General features: G+C 34.1%; 1 protein-coding gene across 2 annotated transcripts; it reads right to left on the reverse strand.

The window, feature by feature from the left end:
- Positions 1-5896: 5896 nt before the first annotated feature.
- On the reverse strand, positions 5897-12439 carry LOC147540128 (beta-amyrin 16-alpha-hydroxylase CYP87D16-like). Of its 2 annotated transcripts, XM_086642557.1 has the most exons (9): positions 12140-12439; positions 11202-11529; positions 10241-10390; positions 9872-10126; positions 9624-9713; positions 9473-9551; positions 7200-7306; positions 6957-7084; positions 5897-6407 (listed from the first exon to the last, which is right to left on the reverse strand). In XM_086642557.1, the coding sequence occupies exons 1-9, from the start codon at positions 12352-12354 to the stop codon at positions 6299-6301; spliced, it is 1461 nt and encodes a 486-aa protein (XP_086498683.1). In that variant the 5' UTR covers positions 12355-12439; the 3' UTR covers positions 5897-6298. The 2 variants fall into 2 exon arrangements, with proteins under 2 accessions (XP_086498683.1, XP_086498684.1); XM_086642558.1 differs by lacking the exon at positions 9872-10126.
- Between the last annotated feature and the right edge of the window lie 6215 nt (positions 12440-18654).

An 18654-nucleotide genomic window follows, 5' to 3' on the forward strand; every position in this document is an offset into this window, starting at 1 on the left:
GGTAAAATAAAAATAAAATATAAAACTCAAAAGTAAATAAAGAAATAAGTCGGTATTCAGAAAAAGGGAACCTAGGGTTTTCGAATCCGTCTTCCTAATAATTCTAACGACAATTTAATTTTAATCTAATTAGAGAGTTCTTTATATAACTCAGGTTTTAGTCCATGAACGGTCTAAAAACCCGGAAGATTTTATCGTTAAAATGGTAAAAACTTTAATAAATTTATCGAGAAAATAATTATTATGACTTCATCTAAAATCCTAGATATAAAAGATTTAGCTACTCATGCTAGAAACGATAAATATTTGAATTAATATAAGAAAAAGAAGAAAGAAACTTAACTTTTCTGCGCTTTTCCCACCAAACAGAGCCTAAGGAAGTGATTTCCTTCTGATTTTTCGAGAAATCTGCCAAACGCACCCTCTGGGAAAACGATTTTCTCGTCTTCCTGGAAATATTTTCCTCTCTGAGAAATTTATTTTCTCATCTTCTTCAACTTTCTTTCTCTCTCTAACCTCCTGTTTCCCTCTTTATCTCTTACTTTAATCTTTCTCTCTATGTTATCTCTTGCTCTCTCACTAAACAAGAAACAAAAAGAAAGAAAACAAGAATAAAACCGAGAGATAATTGATTTTCAAAACTCTAAACAAAATTCTCTGTTATTGATCCCTCTACAATCTCTCTCTCTCTGTAATCTCTCTATCTCTCACAAACAAAGAGATTACAATCCAAAAAGAAAAATATAATGATTAGAGTTTATAAAAAATCTCTCTCTCTCTCTACTGTTCTATCAAAGCCGAGACTCAACTCTCCTTCTCTCTCTTTCTACTGTTCCTCTCTCTAAAATCCGTCCCTCAGCTCTCTGTTTCTCTTCTCTTTTATAGACTTTTGTTGCCCCAACCAATCTCTCTTGTTTCCGTTTTGATTCGAATTCAATCCAAGCTCTCAATCGGTTTCTCTCTCTATCTCTTTCTGTTTTGATTCTCAAATCTTATCTATCAAAGAATCATCCTTATCATCTTTGTTTTTATTGCCCTCGAGAGAAAGAAGAGGAGAGAATCTACATCTCCAACCGAGATCCATCTCTCTCGGTTTTCTCTCTCTCTACTATAACAGTTCTTGAAGAAATCGGGAGAGAGCCAAATTCAAATTTGGCTGGTCGTTAGGTGAGCCCGATCCCGTGCGACGCAGCCTGTTGGAGCACGTACGACAGTGGTCTTTTGATCGCGAGATCAAATCTGACGAACACCTGCCGTTGGATGAAAAATCTCGTGTACAGGAGCACCCAAGTAACAAAGATCGCAATGCACCGAATCATAGCCTATAACTCATCCCGAAAACACCCGAGAGACCCACCAAGCTTCCCGACAGTATACCACGAACTCCTGGTACCGTCAGATCGCGTCATGTCCTCCTGATAGATCTGCGCCACGTGGCTCTAGGTGTTTTGGTCAAATGATTTTGACCCCAATCTTTGACCTTGAATATTTTATTGATCCGGACTCCGATTTGACTTCCATTTTCTCCTACGGGCTCGTCTTGGACTCTACTTTCCATCCGAACACTAATCTTGACCAAGAAGTCAGAATCAACAAATGACCAAAATGCCCCTAGTCTGTATTCTTTCCGACTTTATCCGTTTTGCACGCGTAACTCTGTAAAAAGGTACCTGAACATAAAAGAGAGTAATTCGTGAGAGTAACTGCTCTAGAGAGACTAACTCGTCTATATTAAGAGACTCAGATGGGACATTTCCATGTCTCATCAGTGACCCACTTGCAAGGGCGAGGCCACATAGCCCATGCCCCCACAAATCAAATGTAAGCCCCCTAGTATATACACGTTCAGATGGAGTGCCTATAACATATTGGTTATTAAGGCCACCCATAGTCCACCCCGCAATTTCACTTCAAATTCCTCCTTTTATTGTAATCCCGCTGTTCTTCTAACCCTAAATTGCACAGAACCTAACAATTAGTATTTTTTTTTGGAAACTGATAACTTCATTGATAAGGCAAAGCCGATATGAAATACATCGAAGAAGTTAAAAGAAAACAGCAAACAAAAGCAAAAACGCTAAGGCTGCCTATAGATGTGGGCCTGAACTCATAACTTCCTGGGCCAGGTTATGGGTTTCTTTGTTAGCTTCTCTGGGACAGAACTGGAGTGCCCCAAGAGCCCCATTTCTCAGCAAGTGCTTGGCTTCTAGAATATAGGGTTCAATCCTCCATGTGTAATTATCGTAGCCATTAGATATGGCCTCAATCACTATCTTGCAATCTCCTTCATATAAAGACCCCTCCAACCCTAATTCATTTCCCACTTTTAACGCCAACAAACATGCTCCACCTCCGCCTCTATTGCTGAAAGAGCTGTGATCTTCTCTGCTCTTTTATACACCATTGTTCCTTCACTGTTCTTTACCACTACTGCCATGGCTGCACCATTAGGTGTGAATGCTCCATCAAAGTTGAGTTTTAGAGTGTCACCTAGAGGTGGAATCCAATCCTTTTGTACATCGACTGTGTTAGTGAGACTTTCTCGATTCAGACAATCTTTAGATTTAATCGCTGCCTGTCTAATGATGAAGGGTTTGTTTATTGCTTGTCGGTTGAAATGCAAGTTGTTTCGTCCCTTCCAAAAGTTCCACAGCAAGTAAGCCCCAAACACAAAGTCTTTTTCATGTTGTTGATTTTCCAGTAGCTTCTTTATAAATAATGTTGGATCTGGTTCTATTGAGTTTTGCATGTGGGATGACGCCGAGATTGTGATGTCTATAAAGACTGGACAAGTACCGAAGAGATGTTGAATGGTTTCTGAGTCCTGTCTACATAGGAGACATGTCGGATCTATACTTGGTTGGCCTCTGCTAATGTTTTGAAGAACAGGTAAACCTCCATTAACTAGCTTCCATAAGAATAGAGTAACTTTCGGTTCTATGATCGTTACCTTCCATAACTTTTTCCATGGAAATGGTACTGTTGTTCTACCATTTGTAAATTGGGGTGTGATATCCCTAAAGTAAGATTTTGCTGAGAATAAACCTTTTTTATGAGGTATCCAGAGCAACTTGTCTTTAGTCATCAATCTTGTTAATGGAATCTTTTTAATTTCTTGGACCGTTTCTGCTTCAAAAATATTTGTGATTGATTGTTCATTCCAAGTATGATTTTCTATGAGATCTGATACTGTAAAGTAAGATGTCTGCCTCCTTTGTTTGATTTGTGGTTTGAAACCCTGTATTGTAGGAATCCAAGGGTCTTGATGTATGTTGATGCTGGACCCATCACCAACTTGGTAGCACACATTTGATCTGAGAGTTTCCCGGACGTGAAGCAACGACGACCAAATCGGCGACACATTATTTCTTTTTGTTTTTGTCCAGTAATAACCTGTAATTGTGTATTTTGCTTTCAGTATTTTGACCCATGTAGCTTCTGGATGGTTGATGAATCTCCAGGCCAGCTTGGCCACCAAGGATTCATTAATCTTGGCCAACGACCGAACTCCTAGCCCCCCTAGCTCTTTAGGCTTTTGGATCAACTCCCACGGTAAAAAGTGCATCTTTCTTTGCTCCTCATTCTGGTCCCACCAGAAATTACGTTCTATTCTCTCCAATTGATTTAAGGTCCTTTGAGGAATAATGGAGAGACCTAGAAAGTAAATGCTGATGGGACTAAGTGCTGACTTTATTAATGTTGTTCGACCTGCCTGCGACATAAGTCTTTTTTTCCACCCGGCTAGCTTCGATTTGAACTTTTGGATTAGGAAGTCGTGAGCATGAATCCTGTTCCTTGGCTTTAGAATCAGTAACCCCAAATATTTTTCGGAATCCGTCATCAGGGGTGAGTTCAGTCTAGATTGGAACATGAGTTTGACATTAGCCTGCACTCCTGCACTAAAAAACAGTGAGGATTTGTTATAATTTACCGCTTACCCCGAAAATTTTGAATAGGAGTCCATTATATGAAGAACTGCTTCTAAATTCTGTTCAGTTGACTCCCCGAATATGAGTAGATCATCAGCAAACAATAAATGTGAGACCCTCGGCGCGAATCTGTTAACTCTGTAGCCTGTGAATAGGCCTCTTGACTCATAACTGTCAATGAGTAGTGATAAAGCTTGGGATGTCAATATGAATAGATACGGAGATAGGGGCACCCCTGTCTCAGTCCCCTGGAAGAGCTGAAATTCCCACATTGGTTGCCATTAACGACCACACTATAAGTCGGTGTCGAAACACAGAACATAATAAGAGCACACAGGCTATCTGGTATTCCAAAATTTTTCAGAATGGTATTTAAGAAATTCCAGTCCACTCTATCGTAGGCTTTGGCCATGTCCATTTTTAATGCAAACGACCCTTTCCTTGCCTTCGAGCTTTTCATTGAGTGGAGACACTCCTGAGCAATAACAATATTATCAATGATTTGTCGTTGTGGGACAAAGGCATTTTGGTTCCAATTGATGCAGTCCTCCAGTAACGGCCTAAGTTTGTTTGCGATCAACTTTGTGATGAACTTATACAAAGTATTACACAAAGCAATAGGTCGATAATCAGTTGCCATCGATCAGTTTTGGGTATCAATACAAGGTTTGTCTTGTTAAGTTCAGGATCAAATGACCCGCGTTCAAAACAAGTCTGGATGAATGTTACTAGATCTTTCTTGATGGTTTCCCAACTGTTTTGGTAAAATGCACAAGGGTAACCATCTGGTCCAGGACTTTTTAAGGGTCCCATCTGAAAGACTACCTCTTTGATATCCTCTTCTGTTGGTATCGTCGATAGGGAGTGTTGGTTTTCACCTGTCAGTTCCTTATAGTTTTGTAATACCTCTGGTGGGACTTGGTCCACTGCAATAGCTTTAAAATAGATCTGAAAGTGATCAACCAGGGTCTCAGCTATAATCTGCTCATTAGTTGTGGCTTAGAAATATCAATCTTATTTTCATTGGAGGACTTAATTTATTTTTTTTTGTTGAAAGGACTTAATTAATTATTGTACTTCCACTTACTTTCATCTCTCTCATGCCTTACCTAGTAGCAGACTTTATAACTTCTTTCTATTATGTAATATTTGAGAGAACTAAAATGTGACATTCTTTGCATAAGATAGGTGGAACACTCAAATTTTTAGGAATCTCTTCATATAGTCAACGAGAGCTTTTTATGACGTTCATATCTTGTAGATCTCTCATGGTTGGTTATTCAGTGTATACTCTTCAATCATATACCCATGTAATTGACCTGAACATCTCTATTCATATAGTCAATGAAACAACTATCAGTCAATCTCACATGGTAGCCATACTAATTGTCTATTTTAATGACCTACGTATGAGAATGGATAATGTACAATTCTAAGTTCATGGAATAGGATTTTATTCATCAAATCATGTATTTGAGACACCTATTGGAATCTATCCTTTATCTTGGTCTGTCCTGCTTATTGAACCAAGATTAAATGGCGAAATAAACAATTTTATTTCTGATAACAAATGTAAGTAACTAAAATGCATAGGAATATGGCGGTGAAGATGGCGTTTGAGGTGGTGAATACAATGGTGGAGTATAATAGGAATATGGGGGTGGTGAAATTTCTCTTACGGGTTCTGTAGATTTCCAATGATATACGAATCCCTAATCGCATAAAAACATGATACGCATAAGCACTGATTCATTATCCCTTGATGAGTATAATCTGATTGATTATAATTCTCTTGAAGAATAAAATATGGTTGATATTGATATAACTAGTCTGAAAAAAAATTCCAGAATAATTCACCAAAACTTTGGTGGCTTTGAATACCACATAATGTAGACGCAACGGAATTGAAACAAGTAATTAAACTAACGATAAACTAAGCTAAAACAACTAAATAATTGATAAAGAGATGCAAGCAAGATAAATTTTATTGATAATATTGGAGGTGTAAAATAAAACAGACTGTACTCCTTTTTATAGGGATTTAGACACCTTAAGATAGACTGAAACTAGACTTTCAGATAAACATAAACTTGAAAAGAAATATTATCTAATTACTTAATTTCTTGTTTGCTATTAATCCTAATCTCTTAAAAATAGAAACGAATAATAATAACCATAAATTTGACCTAACTAGACTTGGTCATGTGGGCCTTTCTTCTCATAGCCGTGAGGCCCATTAGGCTTGGTCGAGAGGCCCAATATGATCTGCATTAGTAAGGTCTTACTTAACTAAAATGCAAGCTTCTACCAACATAAATCCAATTTTTTTTGTTATATTTTTTCCGCATATCTCACGAAGACTCGATCTTCTAGTTATTGATTTTGATTGCACATTTTTCTGTGATTTCAACGTGAAATTCTCCTCCAGATGATATAAAAGCTGTTTCAATTCCTTCGTCGTCCTTGATTGTTTTCAAACTGAGAAAAAACAAAAGGAGCATGTGATTCCCTAAAATCCGATTATACCTAATTTGATTTCAGATTTTTTTTTTCAATTGTCTAATAACAAACAGTGGCGGATTCAGGATTGAACCCCGCGAGAGCGAAGTTATGTAAATTAAATCAAGGATATACCTAGAATTTTTCGTTTGTGTGAAAACAGTTGTTTGACTACGTATTTTAATCTTGCAAATATTTAGTTTAAATTTTAAAGGTTCAAGAATAGTTTATAGAACTAAAATCATAATATTTTAAATATTTTTATGTAGTGGTTTTGTACTATTCATTATGTGCCCATGTAATAAAATGTAATGACTCTTGGAATCAATGTCAAGAAATAAAAAGTATATCTTAATTCAAAGTTGAATATATGCCAAGAGGGAATATTGCAAATTCAAAAAAAAAAAATATTGCAAATTTAATTCCGAAAGGACATAAAATCTTGCAGTCCACTTGTTTTTGCAAATTCCAATCAAATTTATGTCAAAGATGAAAAATTGTCTAGAAAATGTAATGAAGGAACATTACCTGAATTTGGTGTGCAAGACATGGAGAAATACAGACAACAATGACTTGCTAAAATCAGCTCCTACACAACTTCTCAACCCTCCGCCGAATGGCATGAAATCTTTACACGAACTTATTGATCCAGGCTCCTAAACATTCGGAATTGATACAGGGTTCATGGTTATGGTTTACCGATACATAAACGACTAAACGAGATACTAGAGTGCAAAAACAGAAAAGAAACACACATATATGTATACATACATTCCACCTCCATGGATTGAAGGAAGTAGGATCTTCAAACTTATCAGGATTCATATGGAGTGCTTTAGTAACAAGCAAAATTGTCCAGCCCTCTGGAATTACATATCCTGCCATCACACCAGACCATAAGTTTTAATTCAATTATCAAGTCTATAACAGTTTTGACTCATCATGTGAAAGTGAAACAAACAATAGCACTGATAGAGTGATAATGTGGATCAAGAGAACCATTGGCCATAGGGGCACCCCAACTTGATATTTTATGAATTCCTTTCTTGAGGCTATAGTGTTAGGTGTTGTTTTTCTAGTTGGGTCTGAATTTGAATTAGCTGAACTGAATTGACTGAATCTGAAATATTTGAATAAAGATGTTTGTTTTTTAAATCTGAATAATTAAGAGGGTGTTTGATTTTTGAACTTATTAAGTGATTTTCACTTAATAAGTGTGGGCCGACAATTTTAGACCGTTTGTTTTTCTCACTTAATAAGTGAATATCACTTGTAAGTGGGGTCAAAGTAAGTGCAAAAAAGTAAGCTCCAACTTGGAGCTTAATGTTTTGCACTTACTTTCTAAGTGCTAAAAAAGACATTTTTATATATCCTTCTCCAAATATAATAATTACCAATATGATTATAACCCAAAAAAATCTTAAACAATTGATAAGTAAAAAATCTTTTTATGACTTTAGCGATGACTCCTTTCTTTCTTCACTCATCCTTCACCTAAGCTTTTCTCCTAATTTTTTTTCACATCTATTCCTTCATTAGTCATTAGTCACGGAACCACCCAAACTCCATGATGCAACGTAAGTTCTTTCTCCTTCATACTTTTTAATTATTTGAGGTTAATATTTTCAACACAAAGTATTCATAAACCGTAATTCTCTTGTATCCAAACTCGCGAGCACAATGAATTAGTATGAAATACTGATATGTAAATACTTTAAGGTCAAAATAGACAATTTCTCATTTTTATGCCATTTAGAATTAATATAAAAACAAAAATCAAGCACTTAGAAGTGATGGAGAACAAACGCCACAACACTTACAAGTGATATCACTTACTAAGTGATTATCACTTAGTAAGTGGTAGCACTTACAAGTGCTAAAAAATCAAACACCCTCTAAGTCTGAAATAAACTTTTGACATTCATACCCCTATTTTGATAATTTAGACAAAAGGATACCTAATTTAAGAAAACCCTAAATTACTTCTCTCTCTTGAATAAATAGATCCCTGAACTATTTTTCTCTCTTCTGAATAAAAAGGAACCCTAAATGAAGATATGGCGAGATCTCCCTCATTCTCTATAATCGAAGATTGGGCGAGGTTACTCTCTCTTAGTCCCTCTCTCTCTAACCAGAGATCGGGACGTTACGTTATTATATCCTTCACGGGCGACATCTCTCTCTGTCTCTCTTTCTCTAATTGAAGATCTGTGATTTCCTGGTTTTGTAGTGGCGATTTCCTAATTTTGTGGTGGTGTTGTCTGATGGTGATTGTGGTGGTGGTGGGAAAACTTAAAAAAAAGAGATAAATTTTTTCTAATTAATGGAGGTATAAGTGTCATTTAACGCAATTCAGATATTGTGTCATTGTTTCAGACTTGTTTTGAAGTATGAAAATTATGGACTAGTTTTCAACCAATCCAAATATAGATGTAATTCAGCCACTGTTTCAGATATTTGTAAATTAAAAAAAACAAATATCTGTAAATTGTATTTCAGATCTGAAATATTTAAAAAACAAACAACACCTTAAATTCATAGGAGACAATAATATCTAACCTATAATCGTGTTCCATTTTGTTCAAACTACTCTGATTCTAGAGAGGTAGATTTGATAGAGTGAGACAAAGATTGGATAGAGTGAGACAAAGATTGGATAGAGGGATTCGCAACAGAGGAGAGAGTCCTGGGCGAAAAAAGAGGTTGAAGAAAGGGAGAAAGAAATTTTAAGCGTTTACTATTATTTGGAATATATATTGTTTCATTGCATGTGGGTAATGGATCACCATGCACAGTATATGAATCTTCATTGTGTTTTATATTTATGATAGGTTTCTCCATAAAATTGTGGCTATTGCATTTTAAAGAAAATGAGTTATCTTGCTTAATAAGTGCAGCTTTTTTGAACCAAACGTGTAAGTTCTCAATAAGCACTTGAAATAAGTTAAAAGGTAACTTTTAACTTATTTTAAACCGAACTAAATAGGGCCTAAGCAGAACAAGGAAATGCTTTGATCATTCTAAATTATTTAAAATTGATTTACCATCTATCTGAATATCTTTGATGACCTTTCTTATTACGCCTGGTGCAATATCCCACACCCTAAGTGATTCATTGATAACCTGCATGTTTATATATGAAAATAAGTTAGTGAGGAAAATGGAAAGTATAAAAGTGTTTATGATATTACATACCTGAGATGTGAAAGTCATAGACTTGTATTCTTCCCATGTAAGTGAGGAACCCACATTTTCTCTCTTGTTCAGAATCCCCTCATGCTCTTGCTATTAAACATAGTACATTATTTTAAAAAAGAAAACACCAAATGAAGTTCAATAGAGTGGCCGCGTTTTTCAGAAGTAAAATATTTAATTAGTTAATTGTCCAGTTTCTTGATAAATAGTTGGAAGTAGAAATATAAATGTATATAATTTCTACTGACCGCTAATTCTTTGGCCACCAAAGGGTGATGTACTAGTTGTCTTATCGCCATTGTGAGAGATTTAGCAATGGATATGGCGCTGGCAAGAAGAAGTCCAAACATTACATAAACTGCGAAATCTTCTGTCATGAATTCTTCTTTTTTCATGTCATCAATAAGCTGATCTAGGAAATCTCCCCGACCAGGCTTCTCGGGAGACAAATTAAGTCTTTTGTGAAGGATATCCCTCATCATATTTATCGCCTCCTTTTGGTTCTGATCATAATAATTAACTTTGTTTCTTAAAGATCAATTTAATGTAAACACTAGTAGATAGTTAGTACTTTCTTAGAAGTGCTATATATCATTGATAGTGTTAATGTGAGTTACCTTCATGCACCTATAGAAAGTAGTACCAGGAATGTACAATGGGAAGGCCATAAGACTTTGAAACAAGGTAACAAACATTTGGCTAAGATCCCTTGAGGATTTGCTGCAATCATGATCAAACATCTCTTTGGCGGACAATTCGAACACCATCTGTACATGTCAAAGACAATCCGAACCTTTAACTATAAAACTCAATCTTTAAGTAGAATACATTTGTCCCACATGGAACATATGAAAGAAAGGTTGGTAAGAAAGAATGCATGAAAAATCCAAAATCTGAGTCCTAATAGGAAAAAAAAAACCACTCAAAAAAGATAATGCAAAAAAAAAAAAATCATTTTTTGAACACTTTTCAAAATGTTGACAATACTACCCTTATATGTTGACAATACTACATTCAATTTTAGAAATCGACAAGTCTACACAACCCGCCTCTTGGGACTCCCACTCGATCCGCATGTGAGAGGAAACAAGGGTTTCGCTCTCCACGTGACTGTACATGTGAGAGGAGAGAGAAACAAGGGGTTCTCTCTCCACATGCGGCTCAAGTGGGAGTCCCACGAAGTGGGTTGAGTATATTTTTTGTTTAGAAATCTTATTGATTAGATTTTAGAAGAGATAGATGGACTAGAAGAGAGTTAAGAGCATCCAATACTACACTCAATTTTAGAAATTTTGTGATTTATAGGATTTTAAAAAAAAAATTAATGTTTTCTCTGATGTAAAATTGAATTTGAATTTTTAAGATAATGTGACGGTAGTTAAATAGAAATATTTCAAAAAGACAATCTAAATGTCTGACTTATCATTTTTCATATTTAAACTAGTAATAAAATCAAGTCTTTATCTTCAAAATAACCATAAACTTAAATTTAATAGCCTTTAAACGACAGCCAAGTAGTCTGAGTGATGTGAAAGAGAAAGATTTGTAGGGAGAGAGATCTAGACAAGTTTTACTTACACTTGCAATGGATGATCGAAGTTCGATAGAAGGTTGAGTGGACCAAGAGAGTAAACTTTTGTTTGCCATTTCTTCAATTTTAGTGAGAAGTTTGACTTTCAAAGTTTCTGTCCCAAGGTGGCTCAAAATCAAGTTCCTAATATACTTGTGAATGTGAGGATTAGCTGATGCTTTATTTATAGTTTCCCCAAATATAGCAGAAAAAGAGTCCATGTACCATAATTCTACCAACTTTCTCTCTTGTTGAAATATGTATTTGTTGAATTCTGGATCTAATGATATTACCATGGGTCGACCAGCCAAACTTGTCTTAAATAATTTTCCGTATCTGTTTAAATTGAAATGATGCAACAGTTAATTCTTGTTCTACTCAAAACATTTTCCTCTGCCGTTCAATCCTGGTTTATTTCAAAGTTATTTTAAGGAAAATTATTTTCTAGAGACTAAGGTAGAAAAATAAATTGTTGTAACTAATGTAGAAGACCTTAAAATTAGACACATAAATATATGACTTACTGCAGTTGTGTTATTAAAGATATAGAAAAACACATTCAATGTAATTTGTATAATCATTAGGGTGTATGAATCTCTATAAAACAAATTCTATGACAGTTATGAACAAAAGTCATCCTTACGAGACAACTGTCTGTTATAATCGTGTTGTTTTAATTTGAAATTAGTGGTCGACCACGTTATAATAGACATAAAAAATTCAAACAAAATTTTTGAGAGATTAATGTTATTTTAATGGTAATGATTCTAAATATAGTATGATCAGATGAGATAATACATAAGGTCGTGTCATCATACAATATTACATAAAATCATGAAATATCAAATAACATATTGATCTACTTATAGTTATGGGAACCCCATCCAGACTTCAAGGGAAAAGTGATTAGGCTGAAAATGAGAAAAAGATAATCAAATAGTAGTACCTGGAGAATCTCTTGTCAATGAAACCTAGCAAATCAAAAGATCTGCTTGGGATAAAAAGGTGAAAGCTCTCTCCAATGAGAGGTAAGCCCATGGACCCTGGAGGGAGATTTCCATTGGATTTAGGATTGCTCCATTTGTACCAATACTTTGTAAATCTTACCACAACCAAACCTAAAAGACATACACCAACAGTCCACAATATGTTGCTCATCATCAAGTAGATGATGGGGATAAGTGCCAAGAGAGAGATAGGGGATTTGATTATTAGCTCCTCGCTAGACAAGTGATGTAATCTAAATTGTGACAAGTGCATACAGAGACATTTACATATTTATAGGGCAAAAATCTATCAGAAGTCAACCAACTTTAATATAACAATATATCAATTACATTTGTTAATTGATTACTAATTAAAAAGATATTAGATAATGTAGTCCAGTGGAGTGGACGGTGGACCCCATGGGCGACATCTAATTAACTCAATCGAGTGGACTTAATGGGCCACATCCGATTGACTCAGTCGAGTTTGAATTAGGTGGTTATCGTGCTTATGACATCTTTGATGTATCAATGCATTGTAATAACTATCGTAAATCGTAGTCAAATTAAAAAAAAAAATTGACTCAATCGAGTGGAGTCAATGGGCTATATTAAATTCACTCGGTGGACCATTTCATTTGGCATAAGGGGCCCTTTTGGCCTCTTCTACTCGATCAAGAATTTCTTTATTTCAGTTACATTTTCCATGTTTACATTCCTTAATTTCACGCTTCGACTTAGAGCATCTCCAATGGGAGACTTAAACTCTAGAACTTAGAATGCAACTTACGATTTTTAGAGATTTTGTTAAAAAATCTTCTCTAATGGGACACTCTTCTACTTTTTTTTTTTTTTTTTTTTTTTTTTTTTTTTTTTTTTTTTTTTTTTTTTTTGGAATTTGGACACTCTTCTACTAGACGCTCTATGATGAGTGAAACATTTATTAATAGAGACTCTCAAGAGAAACACTCTAAAATTAGAGGAAGAATCTCTAAGTATCACTTTAAAGCCTAACCAATAGAAAAGTTGCCTTTTAACTACTTTTTATCTATTGAATTGAAGAGTGACAAGTGAATTAACAAGTCTTAACAAGTCTTAAGCATCTCCACTGGGACACTCCAATAGAAACAATTGATTTTTAACTACTTTTTATCTATTGAATTGAAGAGTGACAAGTGAATTAACAAGTCTTAGAGCATCTCCAATGGGACACTCAATCTCTAACACTTAGAGTGCCACATATGACTTTTTGAGAGTTTTTGTTAAAAAACCATCTCCAATAGGACACTTTGTTAAACACTCTATTATGAGGTGGACACATTTATTATAGAGTGTCTAGAGAGAGAAAATCTAAAACTAGAGTGTCTCTTTGAGACTCTCTAAGTATCACTTTAAAATTTAAACTAATAGAAACCTTTTCTTTTCAACTACTTTTTCCATATTCAATTTAAGAGTGACATATGTATTAAGTAGAAAGATTTTAGAGATCTCCATTGGAGACAAAAAAAATTAGAGTGTCTATATTGACACTTAGGAAAGAGAATCTACATTGACACTTCACAACTAGATTTTAGTGTGTTTGTTAGAGTGTTTCATTGGAGATGCTCTTAGGCTACTTATACAGACGTACAACAATTCGGTTACCGACTTTTTAGTCCTATCTACAAATTAATCTGAAGGATTTGGTTGATGGATAATTCAATCCGAGGCTCCTTCGTGGTTTGGTTCACCGAATGGTTTTGTTGGGTTGGATAATCGAACCACAAGTTATACTTCGGAAGAAATCTTAACTTTAAAAGTTTGGGTTTTTTTAATTATATGATATATTTTGTTTTTTGATTGTATGATATATTTTTTTTTTACGGGAAAACTTTGACGTGTTTAACGTACCGACAAAACATTGAATCACCACCGTCCATCATAACCATCATATATAATAATAGATCAAAACAGTGGTTTTGTTCGATTATCGATCATACAAATCAATAAAACGAACCAAACCTTCAGTTATGGTCTTTTAATATTCGAGTCAATCAGGATGACCCTTGGTTTGGTCACAAACCGCAAAACCTTTTGGGTTGGATTGGTCAGTTTGGTCGGTTCGAAATAGATATGAACTCCATCAATCTCTGTTACTAATTTTTATCTCTTCACTTCAATCAAATTCATGTTTTATTATAGTTTTGTTCTTGATAATTTCGAGTTCATCATACGGTATTCAGAGTTGGGATTTTTGGTTTATTCCCTTTCATTCTCACGAAAGTTTTGGGACTCTCCGTTATCGTTCCCCTTTAAATAGGGTTCATTTTGTTATGTGCACAAAAGCCGTTGGACTCTTCCTTTATTGTTTTATATTATCACATGGTTTGTCTTCACATACAAGGAATTTAACCTCTTTTACAATTTTCTGTCGACTTTATGTTTCTTGACGATATCGTTTGATTTCTTCTTATTATAGAAGAGTCCTTCCCTTGAGCCTGCTTTCTTTACATCTACTTTTTGGAACGTTCTTATTATAGAAGAGTCCTTCCCTTGAGCCTGCTTTCTTTACATCTACTTTTTGGAACATTTATTGTGGTACAAGCTTCCTTTTGTCATTCTTTTGTTATACGGCGTAGTTGACAAACTACACAACCAAAAGAGGTAAGCTCTTAGCCTCTTATAAACCCGAAAACTTGGTATTTACTCGCATCCTTTTGCGGCCTATGGAAGTTGAGTTTCGATTGCATATATGAACATACTTCAACTATGGAGCACTTCAAGTTCAAGTTCCTACCTGCATATATCAATAGGGACAAATCTAGACATACGTTATGTTCAAGAGGATTTTCATGTATCAATTGCCCCTAATCAGAAACACCTCCAAATTTGATCTCTTTCATATTAAATTTAAATCATGACTCATATTTATAATACCCCACTTGCTAATTTCCATTGATTATTCAATGATTTATTAGAGATGATTATAACATTCAACAGGAAGAAATGGCTGGAAATTATTTGACTATTAAGCAACAGGAAATTGGGCCGAAGGCCCAATTTCCTGATTTTTTTTTGTTAAAAAGACATCATAAGGTTTTATAAAGTTAGGGCCCAAATAACTTTCTAAAATGTTCCTCAAGGACAATTTTGAAGACACCCACATTTTCAAGGTCAAACTTGCCCTTTGTCTACTAAACAATACCCAAACAACCAATTTGAAATCAAAACCAGGAACTTGTTGCTTCTTTCTCAAAAACGGAGAACCAGAAAAAATGGGGGATTTGGGCGATTTTCATCCAACATGGTTGAACTTGATTTCGTGGTTTTGTGATCAACAATCTATTTAGGATTTTGTGATTGAATCTCTTTAGTTGTTTAGAGTTTTGAGTTAGTTTTTTCTTAAGAATTTTAGTGAGAGAAAGTTGTAATTCCCTTTCATAATTGGTTAGGGATTCAAAAGGTTTATGTACTTTCAATGGAAGGAGAATCTCAAAGTATTTCAAAGTATAATCTAATAGAAAGAGTTGTAGATTAAGTTTAAAAGCAAGTCTTTGATTTAGTTAAATCTCTATTAACCTCATTTTGGGTGAATTGTTTAGATAATTTAAATTTTTGTGTTTATTTTGTTTATGTTGGATACATGTGATTAACTTTCATTGTTAACTGATTAATATTTATGCACGCTAACTGTTTGATAAAAATACTGAATGAAGATTGAATTGTTTCCAAATCATATTGCAAATCAGTTTGCAAACCACATTGCAAATCAGTTTGCAAATCAGTTCATATTGCAAATCAGTTTGCAAACCATATTGCAAATCATATTGCAAATCAATTTGCAAATCATATTGCAAATCAGTTTGCAAACCATATTGCAGATCAGTTTGGAAATCATATTGCCGATCAGTATGCAAATCTGTTTGCACATCATACTGCAAATCAGTTTGCAAACCACATTGCAAATCAGTTTGCAAACCATATTGCAAACCACTGCATTTATTGAAAAATATTTAATGAATTACAACCTATTTGTATTACATATTCTTTTACGGGGGTTCGGGGGCGTAGCCCCCGTTCTTTTCTGGAGAAATTTAGAAACAATTAATAGAATAAAAAATGAAGAATTAATCTTTCGAAAAGAATTTAATCTTTCGTTCATCTTGCATCTATTGAAAAATATTTAAAAAAACATGTGAGTATGTTGTGAACATTTTGAAAAAAATAAATTGAAACTGACTTGTTTGCAAACTAGAATGCAAACTACTGCAAATCAATTTGCAAACCACTACAAATCAGTTTGCAAACCACTGCAAACCAGAATGCAAACTAGATTGCAAACCACTGCTTACCAGATTGCAAAGTCACCAAATAAATTTAGAATCCTTTTGCAATTTTAGATGTTAATACTCGTACATCCTTCAATTTCAAACGAACTCAATTTATGTACACCATATATGTTACATTTTGATCAATTACAAACTATTTGTATTACGTGTTATTTAACGAGGGTTCGGGGGCGTAACCCCCGTTCATTTTTGTAGAAATTTTAAAAACAACTAACTGAATAAAAAATGTGAATAATTAATCTTTCAAAAAAGAATTAAACCTTTTAACTTTAATCTTACGTTCATCTATTGAAAAAGACTTAACGAAACATGTTCTGAATATTTAAAAAAGAAAGAGTGAAACTGATTTGCTGGAAACTAATGCAAATCAATTTGCAAACCATAATGCAAACCAATGCAACTTAAATTCATAAGACCACTGCAAATCAGTTTGCAAACTAATGCAAATCAATTTGCAAACCAATGCAAATCAGTTTGCAAACCAATGCAAATCAGTTTGCAAACCAATGCAAATCAGTTTGCTAACCAATGCAAATCAGTTTGCAAACCAATGCAAATCAGTTTGCAAATCAGTTTACAAACCAATGCAACTTAAATTCATACGACAACAGCAAATCAGTTTGCAAACTAATGCAAATCAATTTGCAAACCAATGCAAATCAATTTGCAAACCAATGCAAATTAGTTTGCAAATCAGTTTGCAAACCAAATCAGTTCGCAAACGAATGCAAATCAATTTGCAAACCATTGCAAATCAGTTTGCAAACCATTTCAAATCAGTTTGCAAACCAATGCAACTTAAATTCATAAGACCAAATAAGTAAGCAAATATATACTCAACATAATAAGATTAAAAAACTATTAAAGATTCATCAAAATATTTATAAACACATTCATCAAAATATTCGGAACAAATACTCTATTCAAACGCCTTTTTTTATTGAATCCAACATTATTTTTCATCTGAAACAATTTCAGTGACTATCTTCCTTCTAAGTTTCGTAATCTCATTAGGTTCAACCTCCATTTCTTCAAAATCTTGACCTTTTGTAGCATTCGAAATGAAATTGACATACGTATAAACCACAATCAACTCTGTAAAGAAAAAGACAAGTCGTTTAGCTGATCAATTAAAAAAAATATAATTGTTGAAAGAGAAACAAACCAAAGAAAGATGGTTTCCCAAAATTTCTATGCTAAGTATTGCTTAATCGTTAAGGTCATTATGGAAGAAAATCTTCTTTGGTATAGAAACATACACTACCGTTTTCATGAGTAATCGAAGAAAAAAACAAGATAAAACAATAAGAGAGGTATAAATGGTAGTTAAAATCAAAACTTAGATCAAATCAAGTATTCAAATACAATTTTGAAGCAACATTGACTATAAGAAGAACCTTTCCTTCGTAATTGTTCAATCTTACATCATTGTTATGAATATCCTGCATTTTAATGTGAAACAAAGTTTAGCAAATCACACAAACTCATTAATCAAATTTATCTATAACAACTGAAAGAGAAAAAACTAAGTACAAATCTGTATCTTAAAAACCCTATTTTCTACTTAAACCACTGTTTTATAATTGGCTAACCTAGTACTGTACACAACAGCAAATGAGCAATTTGATCAAATACAAATGAGGCCAGGTCCCTATATTTGTTAATCTAATAATATTGCTCATCAAATTCCTCTTAACTGAAATTCCCCAATCCAAATGATAACAAGTGTTTAAATCACAATCTTCAATATATTCAATTGAATATAGATTGTTTTCAGTCAAAGAATTCAAGACAATTAAACAAACAGGTGATGAGCAAATTACTCACAACTCAATTTACTGCAAAAATAAAAGATACCCACAAAAAAAACCAACTTGAGAATATGAACAATTAAGGGGTACCCATAATTCTAAGGTTCATTTAAGGTTCTGACCATGGAAAAAATTTGTCTCACAAACCTAAAACTAGCTACAATCTTCAAACAACAATATTTCAACAATCAATAATCTTCAAACAACAATAGATAAGAGAGAGAGAGGAAAAAAGTAAAACTACCTTGGAGCTCTTCAGACCAGCAATACCTCAACACTGAATAGAGATGTAACCAGTTGAGGAGAGAAACGATGAAAAACCTAGACGTTAAACGA

Source organism: Eschscholzia californica, unplaced genomic scaffold (genome assembly GCF_041429995.1).
Source record: "Eschscholzia californica isolate CP2 unplaced genomic scaffold, dmEscCali1.0.p SCAF_5, whole genome shotgun sequence".
NCBI lineage: Eukaryota > Viridiplantae > Streptophyta > Magnoliopsida > Ranunculales > Papaveraceae > Eschscholzia > Eschscholzia californica.